This window comes from Diplotaxodon limnothrissa, linkage group LG9 (assembly GCF_057381915.1).
Source record: "Diplotaxodon limnothrissa isolate DT_005_m linkage group LG9, D_limnothrissa_male_GT1.1, whole genome shotgun sequence".
In the NCBI taxonomy this organism is placed as follows: domain Eukaryota; kingdom Metazoa; phylum Chordata; class Actinopteri; order Cichliformes; family Cichlidae; genus Diplotaxodon; species Diplotaxodon limnothrissa.
The window spans coordinates 31,684,875-31,695,825 of record NC_140604.1 but is presented as its reverse complement, the minus strand read 5'-3'; the positions used below and the strand labels follow the sequence as shown (position 1 = coordinate 31,695,825).

The following is a 10,951-nucleotide window of genomic DNA, read 5'->3' as shown; positions in this document are numbered from 1 at the left end:
CAGACTGACCGATTAACGAACAACAGAAAACCAAAATTATCACAGGTCTGTTTGCTTTGACATTACAACATCTAAACAGAGAAGTGTTTCACTCGCACTGCTAAAATCACACACTGACTTTTACGTTGTCGTCTCTCCTGTGTAGCAGACTGATCATTTGGTAAGAAAACATTCATTCAGTTTATTAATTTTGTGCATTGCAATGAAAAAAAAAGGCTTTATTTGATTTTTTTAGTTTTTGTTTTGTATGTGCTTTACAAAATGAGGCAAGTTCCTGTTTTTGTGTCTTATTTGTGTAATGATTCTTTTCTTCATGTTTTTCCAGGTGATGGGTTTTATGACAGACATCATGCTACTGAGTTTCCTCATTATTCCAAGTGAGCCATCTCATTTCAGTCATTTACAGTCTGTTAGATCAGAGCAGACAGATACTTGACAAAGTCAAGAAAATGACTTTGTCAGATACTGACAGATACTTGACAAAGTCAAGTATCTGAGGATGTTGAAAGAACAAGAGATAAAAAGCAAACCCACGACTCTTAAAGTCAGATTGTTCATCATGGATTTTCTCTTTATCTACATTTCTATATTTTCATGATATTCTGTTTTTCAGGCACTGTGGCTGCTTGTCCTCCAAACACACACCTGTTCATCACTGCACCAACAGAGATGGAGGCTCTGAGTGGATCTTGTTTACAAATCCCATGTAACTTTAGTGATGCTGGAACAGAAAAGTTTGACAGCACAAGACCTGTGTTTGCAGTGTGGATTAAAAATAATCATACTGATTTGAAAAGTCATCCAGAAAACGTGATCTTCAACAGCAGTGTGACATTTAACATCTATCCAATGAATATTACAGGAAACCTGACACAGAGAAACTGCACCACTCTGTTTTCCAATTTAATCACAAATTATACAAACACATACTACTTCAGAATTATGAACTCAGCGTTCATGGCAACAGCTGTTTGTGATCCTCTTCAAATAACAATTAAAGGTAAGAAAGTTTCCTCTAATTTCTATAAACAAAGTATAATCAGCTGCAGCTTTTATTCGAAACAACTAAAAAAGAAATTATGAACAAATGTAACAGAAATGAGCACATTTAAGTGTTTTGTGTTTAGCTGGAAACTCGGAAAATTAAGGCGGCTCAGGACAATAATTAGTCTTCTGGGGTCTTTATTGTGAGCAGTAAAATTGGGAATCAGTAAAAAAAACTGTAGTAAAGACAGAAAAAAAAATAAAATAAAAAACAAAAGAGAAGAAATCCTGCATACAAAGAAAAAGTCACTGTTTAAAAGCATATTTATGATTTTTTGTTATGTTTAAATTGTCACGGCAGGGTGTGCTGGTGTGTAGATGAGGTAGATCCAAAAGCAGACACGGTGAAGACAGAACTATGTTTCCAAAAATAAAGCGAGCCTTTATTGTGGCTGATGGCATGAGAACAACTCTAGAGACACACTGAAACTGGGAAAACTAAGGGGACTATGAACACTGTATAAACTAAAAGACAATGACACTCTGTGAAAAGATTATGAAATACTATGAATACAGAGTAACTAGGGATGCTATGAAACACGCTGAAACAATGAGGGTAAAACTGTAAAACCTGTGGCAAAGATAACAGACGACCTGACAAAAAACATTAAGAGACAAAGGACTTAAATATACACATAATGTGATTAGGGGGAGTGGAGACACATGAGGAAATAGCTGACTAGGATGAACATAATGATGCACAGGAAATGTAAACCAAAAACACAAAGACATGGAAACTGGACTTTCACAATAAACAGGAAAACATGACAAGACGCAGGCATGACACAAACTTGACAACATTAACCAGACAGGCAAGAAACATGACCAATAACACACAATAAACAACAAGGGGAGTTTTAACACAGGGAAAGATGACACAAAGAAATTAAGAAACAAAGGACTAATGGCAACCTAGAAATTGACTGGATGAGCTAAACTGAAACTAGAACACAAATTAATACAAAATGACACATTAACAACATACACACGGTACCCAGTACCGTGACATAAATAGTCTGGTTTCCATGGAAATTTCACAAGTTACTGTTCAACAAACTAACGTCTTGACACAAGTCTCTCTCTACATCTCTTCCCCAACCTTTCCTGCACTTACAGGGGACATAAAAGGAAGAATCCTGTCTGTTAGTGATTAAAAACTAAAACGGCATTTGCATATTTGTCACTTCTGCATGTTTCAACTGAAATAATATTTTATGATAAGACAAAGACTGAATAAAAATTGCAGTTTTTGAATGATGATTTTATTTTTAAGGAAAAATGTTATCCAAGCCCCTGTGTTAATACTTAAATGTCTTGGCAGCAAGAACTGCAAGTGTTTTTGATAGCTGGTAATGAGTCATTCACAGTGCTATTGAAGAATTTTGGTTCCCTCTTCTTTGCTTAATAATTTTAATTCAGCTACATTTTCCAAGCATGAACAACTTGTTTAAAATCAAAGCATTACATTTAATTTTGGATTTCACGTGATAAACGTCACCTTCATTCAGGGTTTTTTTTTTACTTTTTATTTTTTTGAGTCACAGACCATAACACAACCACCACCATCTTTTACTCAGGTTATCTTTGTCTAATATTAAACTGAATTTTAATCCGAAACTTTTAAGTGAGACAAATATGCAGGATTTCAGGAAGGAGGACAATACCTCACTTTGGTTTTTAATCCATTGTTGTGGCTGATCTTCATCTGTTTCTTGACGGTATTATTAGTTTACAAACTGTGTTTAATGTGAAACCACAGATTCTCCTTGGAGGCCCAATATTACAATCTCAGGTGATCTGAAGGAGAAGGAGTCTGTCACTATAACCTGCTCAGCTCTCACTCCCTGTCCACACTCCCCTCCTCAACTCACCTGGAATCTCCAACAAGACTCTCACAGCAAAATAGAGGAAAACACAGATGGAAGCTTTACAACTAAAATTCAGCAGAACATCACTCTGTCAGACACACATGATGGAAAGAAGATCAGCTGCTCTGCCAGATATCCTGTGAACCAAGGAAAAGACACCAAGACAGCAGAGACAGAAGAGACTCTCAGTGTTTCATGTAAGACAATCAGAGTTTGTTGTTGAACTGAATCTTAAAGGACAAAATGATGTATGGGATATCTCTTTCTTTTTTCTCTCCAGATGCTCCTAAAGACACCTCAGCATCCATCAGTCCAACATGTTTGGTGTCAGCAGGCAGCTGGGTGAAGCTGACCTGCTCCAGCAGAGCCAAACCTCCAGTCAGCAGCTTCACCTGGTTCAAGAAGAGCAGAGATGGAGCTGTGAAAGTATCTGAAGGAGAGATTTACAGCTTCAATGTAACAGATGGAGGAGTTTATTACTGTGTGGCCACTAATGATCTGGGTAATCAGACATCAGCAGAGATTAACATGACTGTTAAAGGCCCATTGCCTAAAGAGGAAAGTATGTGCTCCCATCATTTTTTAAAAACTTTTTTGTATCTATTATATCTTTCATTTAAAAAAACTACTTCAAGTAGTAACGAAGCACAGCCTGAATCAATATGTCAACATAAAATCTTTTTTTTTTTTGTTACTTCATGATTTCTGTGCTTCAACAGACAAACTGTGGCAACATATTGGCGTAATTATTGGGATCATTTTACTCTTAATCTTACTCTGCTTGATAATCTTTGTTTGGTAAGTATCACACATGAAAGTAGAAAACACATACTGTTAGTGTCAAAGATATTTTATCTGCAAATTAAAATATCTGTTTTCCAACAGATTAACTTTATTCACAATTATATTTAGTAGAGTTAATTTAACAGCCTCTTGTGTCTTCCAGCTGGTTAAAATCAAAGCATCAAAGACAACAACAGACTCAGGTAAGGGAATTAAAACAAAACAAAACAAAAATCTATCTGCAGGATAACTGACTGTTCTAGTGATTATTTACAGTAGCATCTTTGTCAGAGCAGTCTGATCATTTAATGTAACAAAAAAAATAACAGAGTCAGCTTAAGGAATATTCTATTATTTTAATTCCATAGATTCAAATAAATGAAAAGCAGGTTGTTGAAGAACCAGGAAGTAAAACAGAGGAAGTTGAAGAAAACATCCATTATAGTGAGATTAACATTTCCAAGCATCAAGCATCCTCTGACTCAGTGCAGGACAGAGGACAGGAGCAGGACACAGAGTACGCACAGGTGCAAATCAGCAAGCCAGAAAACAACTTAACACAGAGTCCTCATGTCCAGGAGGAAGTCTATAGTGAGGTGAAGAAAATTTAAAATGTTGTAAAATGACATTACTTCAGCGTCGACATACACACATGGAGCCTTTCTGTGGGTCAGTTTCACAGTTCAGTGATGACAAAGAAACAACACCCTGCAACTTTTCATGTTCTGTTTTCATTTTCTTGTGTTCATGAAAAATCTGAATAAGCAGAAGTTTCAGCACTTCAATAAGGAACTGGTTTCACATGTCAGCCGATTCTGTTCTGTAAAACTGAAAATCAAAACCTACACATGCTGCAGCTTCGTTTGAGTTTTTTCTGCACTCTGCACTCAACACTTGTGTCAAGCTCACGTTTCCCAGTCTATGCCTCTCTTTTATTTTGACATTCTTGTGTTCCATGTCCAGTGTGTTTCATTTTGCTTCCCTTGTGTCATCATGTTTATTTTGTAATGGCTGTTTCCACTTCCCCCATTATCCCTCTGTGTATTTCAATCTTCTGTCTCCCTTTGTTTATCTGTTTTTATTTGTGTCATGTCACTGGAATTCTCAAGTCTCATCATGTTCATGTTTCTCAAGTCTAGTCCTAGTTCACCCAGTATAGGTAATAGTTTAGTTTTCAGCTTTGTGCGCCTCTGCCATTTGCTTTTGTATTTTTTCACGAGCCGGCTCGCTTTTTGTTAAAGAGAGGACAGCTGATGCCATTATGCATCAGACTGTCAGGGTTCATATGCCTTTTTCAGGATTCAACGTCCCTTCTCAAGCTTTTCCAGCCCCCCCCCCCCGTTAAAATGCATGTTTCAATTTGCATCACCTCAGTAAGGCCATTTAAACAAATCATCCTAGGTGAACTTTGTTCCTTTGTTCCCCTTTTGTTAAAAATGCACCACACAAAAATACTGCAAAAGGAAACGGTCCTCTTATATACATAGTGTATAAACTCAAAATGCACATTTCACTTAAAAGTTAAGATGTGAAAATGTGAACAAATCAACTGTTAGAGATTTTCTTCTCCTGTTGAAAAAAAAAACTAAATAAATGCGTTTTCTCATCAGATACTGATGCTTCTTTCCTGTGTGACAAAAAATAGGAGACATATGTTTGTTTGTTTGTTTTTTAAGTTAATTCCCAATAAAACTGTTCTATTGCTAACTACATTGCTGTCTGTATTATTGCTGGAGTCCTAAATGATCACCTTTGAAGTGTTTGTGCTAATAACATCATGTACAGTCAGACAGGAGAACATGGAGAACAGCACTGACTGGGAGGCTTTGGACAGATCACATAGTTCAGTTCAACATATAAGACTTTAAGGATGCACAAGCATCTACTTAAAATCTATTGAATTTATCATCTGTGATATTATTATGTACAATTCCAATGTATCTTGTTTATCTCCCTTAAATAAACAGAAAGCCTTAAAGTATGAAATATTCATGTACAAATACACATATAAATGTGTGTACTGTCTGAGTGGCTGATTGTGCCCCACAGGCCTCAGTGTGAGCTTGAAGACATTTATAATGTTTAAGTAGTTTAATGTGCAGGTGCTGACTAGAAACATATTTTGAATGAAAGCCGGGGAACTTTGGTAGCACAGAAACAAGTGGCTATACCCTCATATTACCATTGTTTCACCCAAAGGCACCAAGTTAATACTCAAAAAAGCTGCAGCAATAAACACAAATATAAACAGTACTTGGTGACAACTTTACTTTTAGCCTTTAACCCTCTGGGGTCCAGGGTATAACTGGCCGTTTTTGACTACTTTTGATTTTGCCTCTATAGTTCACCTTTAAAAACGGTTTATCTTGCCAATCTGTTATTTTCTCATTTTGACAAACAGCATCAGCACAATTTATTTAAATTCAGACAAAATTTAAAATACGAGTAGAAAGTGATATTTTTGACTGTAAAAACCACAAGCATGTTTAACGAACATTTTCATAACTTGAAATGCAAATAGAAATTGTACATTTTTTTAAAAAAGTTTTGCAAATAACAAAGTTATATGGTACTATTTACTTAAAGATACGGCCAAGGCGTTTTTTATATAACCATTTCAAACTATTTACAGAACAATCAGGTGTTCTGCATCAAATAAGAAGGCACACAAATTATTTATGCAACTCCAAAAAATAGTTTGTGTCCACTATAACACAGATGAGAACAGCACAGGGATAAATCCTGCAGGTCTGACAGCAGGTGTGTCACCTAGCGTTTACACTGCAACCTGCCTTTGGTGGCTTTTTTGCAGCAACTGTGACGTTCACTAGTAGAACAAAACAACGACTACACTACACACTAACTACACAAGACAACACACTAACTTGAGACTCCAAACATGGTAAACATCACAAATCTCTCACGTATCAAAACACTCTCTCTCTCTCTTTTGCTCACTCTCTCTCTGTCGCAGGTCACTCCTAAAACTTCCACCTCTTCCCAAGTAACCAAATGGCACATGTTGCCATGTCATTTTTTGATTGGTCGAAATGGTACATTTTTCCACCAATAGGAAAGAAGTGTTTTTTCTTTCTCTTTTTTCACTCACAAGCAAAGCGTGTTTGCTAGCGCTCTCCATAGAAAACGCCGTTTATACCGTTTCTTCCCAGAGTAAACGCCACTATTTTATTCAGAACCCCCTCCAAAAAACTTCAGATTTACATGACCTATCAACACAATTTAAAAACTGGTATATAGTTTGAAGTCCGCACGTTCGATCCAAGTTGAAATAGATACTCTGGGTCCGTCGACCCGAGAGGGTTAACCAGAAAGCCTAAATTGGCTAGTTATATATTAGGCTAATGTTTAAAGCTTTCACTTGAGTAAATTAACTCACATTACTGCTAAGTAATGTTACCTAAATTCACAGCATATCCCATAATAGTGTTGCCATACTGCATCACACTCAGTGCATTTTTTTTTTTTTTTTTTGTCCCGTTCGGATCTATAGCCATCAGAATTGTTGTCTTAAGGCCAAGAAAGATGCCAAGCAGATTTATTTTACCAAGTGGATCATCATGGCCTTGCCATATTGGTCCATTTGATTGACCTTTATTATAATTTTATTTATAAAGAATTCATTCTATTTTCAGTTGCTACAAACGGGACAGACATGACTGGGGGATAGGACAGGGAGAAAGAATGAAAGAAAGAGAGGGAGAGACAGAAAACCAAAGGGGAGAAGAGACGGTGAGAAGGGGGGGGGAAGAAAAAAAAACAAACAAACAAAAAAAACAAAACACCTGGGTCACCTGTATGGAGAAAAAAAAACAGAAGAGAAAGCAAACAACAAAGAGCAACATAATAAGAAAAAAAAAAGCACCATCACAATAAACCAGCTAGCAGTAGATATCAATAGTTACTAAATAATAAACGATATTGTGCAGCACGCAAGATAGACAGCGCACAATGTGCTTTGAGGCAGCAGCCAAGAAAGCTGTAGTCCACGTCTGTGAATACCCATGTGTACACCTGTGTGCATACCTGTGTGGATCAGCATGCTTGCATTCCAAAGGTTTCTCCATGTAACGATCTGCTAGGGAGTGTGGGGAGCCACAGCCCCGTCCTCCAGTGTATGAAGCAGGTATGGAGGAGATCAAAACTCCAGACATCCAGAGGCCCCCAGAACACAAGAGACCAAGGAAGACCAACAGAGGGGCAGCCGCGCCACTGTCCCAGTAATGTCCCCAGAGAGGTGGCGTCTGATACCCAACCTGACATATAGACATAGACATACAGGCACACACAGATACAAACATCCATTCCCACCCTCATGCTCTCATATGCACTTACTCCACACTCAACCGACGTGGAGACAGACATAAAGAGACGCTGTACACACGATCACACTCCCCAAGCGTACTCTACGAACCGGGTCTAGGTACCCTTGCCCCTGGAGGGGGGAACTGCACCCAGACCCAGGTGGTGTTACCCTTTTCCCTGAGGTGGGGAGAGGCAGACCGCCCCGACTCCGCAGCAGCAGGGAGGCCCCACACCCCAGACCGCAGTCGGACGGGCCAACTCCTCCTCCTAGCCCCCCCGCTCCAGCAGGCCGCAGAGAACGGGGGTGAGAGAAGACTCCAAACCTCCCTCCACCCACTCATTGTAGTGTTGATGCATGTTTGTTCTAAGGTGCAATTAAAACCCAGGAGGGCATGGAGCTACCTGCCAGAGAGCAGCAGGTAAGCACATAGTCCCTCCTGCTAGCCCTCAATGTCTATGTGTATTTAAAATTGAGAGGTGGGCAACGATGCCAGGGGTGAGGTGTACACCCTGATGGTAACTTGGACTCCGTGTATCGTGCCCACCCCCAAGATCCTATGTGTGTGTAATGAGGGTGTGAGTAATGTGAATGTCTAAGTTGTGGGATAAAATTGAGGCAGAGGCACTAAAACTTAAAACGCTGGCTCAACAGACCCAGGAACATGACAGTAAGTTAGTTTCTCTTTTCTTTCTCTTAGACTTTTAAGAGGAGGGGTGCACATCAGCAGTTTTCTTGTGTTTTTGTTTGTTTGTTTTTTGTTGTGTGTTTTTTTTCTTTATTATTGATAGGTTTGTAGCTTAAACACATGGTCTGTCAATACGTAACACCGGTCTCGCCCTCTAGCTGCCATCAGCCTAACTACACTGACCGGCTGCATTAACATCTACTGTACAATGCAATTACACCGCATCTCCCCTTTCTAGAATCAATGGGTAGACTACCATTGACTCACCAGACCTTAGAGGGTTATTCTGCCTCTGTGGCTGGAAGGTCTGGTCCTTGCTTACCTGTAAGGAGTACTATATAATGAAAATCTTAACTCTAATTAACCCGTTAAGTAACACAAATTCTCACATGCTAACTTGTCACACCTCCTGTATTTCCCAACTTCTGAACATGCATATCTGAAAAAGACAACCTTTTAGCTTTTACACTGTTACCCATATTGTGCAAACAATACTACGAAAGAGGGGTATTCTTGTATAAAACAGTCCTTTCCATCTTATCCGTTACAAGTCCAATCTGGTTGGTCTCACAACCACTCTTCCGGATCTGGTTCTGGGTGTAGATGGAAGCTCTGGAGAAACTGTCTCTGGCATGTCCGTTGAGCACTGCTCCCAGGCTTCTGCAGATTCTGGCTCCCCATTATTGCTCTCAGTTTGGTCTGGAGAGTGTTTCATGGGAACAAGATGCCGACGATTCCGCCTAATTGTCCCACGAGGTCCCTCCACGAGATATGATCGTGGTGTGGAGTGGCTGCCAATGACGGTGCCACTGGCTCTCTGGTCTGTTATCCACACTTCTTGGCCTGGAGTGAGTCTATCGAGGCTGCGTGCGCGATGACGAAGGTTATATGACTGTGCCTCTTTAGACCTCCTGTCCTTTTCCCTCCGGGCGACAACCACACTATCAGGAAGTGCAGGGTCTAGCAGAGATAGCAGTATTGGCACTGTGGTGCGAAGCCGTCTCCCCATCAAGAGTCGGGCTGGACTATAGCCATTCTGCAGTGGGGTGGCTCTGTAAGCGAGCAGAGCCAAGTGTGGATCAGCAGCTTTCCGCAATAGATTCTTGACAGTCTTAACTGCTCGTTCGGCTTCGCCATTGCTTTGGGGATATTTCGGGCTGCTTGTAATGTGACAGAAGCAATACACTTTTGCAAATGTCTCAAAAGCTGCCCCTGAAAACTGTGGCCCATTATCTGTTACCAGCTGCTCGGGGATCCCATGACGTGCAAAAATCCCTTTGAGATGATGGATTGCGTCCTCTGACCTTGAAGGTGTGAGAGGGGCAATCTCAACAAATCTTGAGGCATAATCCACAACAAGAAGGTAGGTTTTCCCTCTCAGCATAAACAGATCGGCTCCTAGCTTTTGCCACGGCCGCCCCGGATACTGTGATGGAATCAGCGGTTCTGTGTGGTTTTCTCTCACTTGGCAACATGTCCGACAGTTAAGGACAAGCTCATTTATCTGCTGGCTTAGCCCTCTCCAACAACTCCTTGTCTTGAAGTGTTTCTTTTGCTTTCACTGGAGATCGTGAGAGCGTGTCAGCTGTCCACAGGTGTTTGCCTGGTACATGCGAAATCGAGTAGGAATATCGCATGAGGCGCATCCTAAAGCGTTGAATTCTGGGAGGGAGCGCATCCAGAGTTTGTGCCCCCAGCAGACTTAGCAGCGGCTTATGGTCTGTCTCCATTTGAAAGTGTTTGCCAATAAGAAAGTTGCGGAACCGCTCACAAGCCCAGCTCAGACCTAAAGCCTCCTTTTCAACCTGAGCGTATCTCTGTTCTGTTGCAGTGAGGGAGCGTGACACGTAGGCAACAGGTCTCCACTCCTCATCCCATCTTTGAAGCAACACACCCCCTAAGCCATACGATGATGCGTCCGCTGACACCTTGCAGTCACGGCTTGGGTCATACATGGCCAACACTGGCGGTGATGTGAGCACATCTTTCAGGTTCTGAAATGCTCTAGCCTGGTCCCATCTCCAGCAGTTTTTCTTAGACAGTAAGTCTCTTAGAGATTTGTCCCTCTCTGCGAGCTGTGGGATAAACTTTCCAAGCTGGTTAACCATTCCCAGAAAGCTGCTTATCTCACTCACACTTTGTGGCTTCTTCATCTCCCTCACAGCCTGGGTCTTGCTTGGGTCAGGGCTGATACCGCTGGCTGAGAGAACATGCCCTAAAAACGTCACCTGCTGTTTCGCGATGTCG

The 10,951-nt window shown here is 40.5% G+C and overlaps 1 protein-coding gene across 1 annotated transcript; it reads left to right on the top strand.

Moving 5' to 3' along the window:
* The first annotated feature begins 337 nt into the window (after nucleotides 1-337).
* LOC146625836 (myelin-associated glycoprotein-like) lies at nucleotides 338-4,306 on the top strand. Its single transcript, XM_085362523.1, has 7 exons — nucleotides 338-377; nucleotides 614-1,000; nucleotides 2,804-3,109; nucleotides 3,193-3,474; nucleotides 3,632-3,710; nucleotides 3,859-3,898; nucleotides 4,064-4,306. Exons 1-7 carry the CDS (start codon nucleotides 338-340, stop codon nucleotides 4,304-4,306), a joined length of 1,377 nt encoding a protein of 458 aa, XP_085218649.1.
* The last annotated feature ends 6,645 nt before the right edge of the window (nucleotides 4,307-10,951 follow it).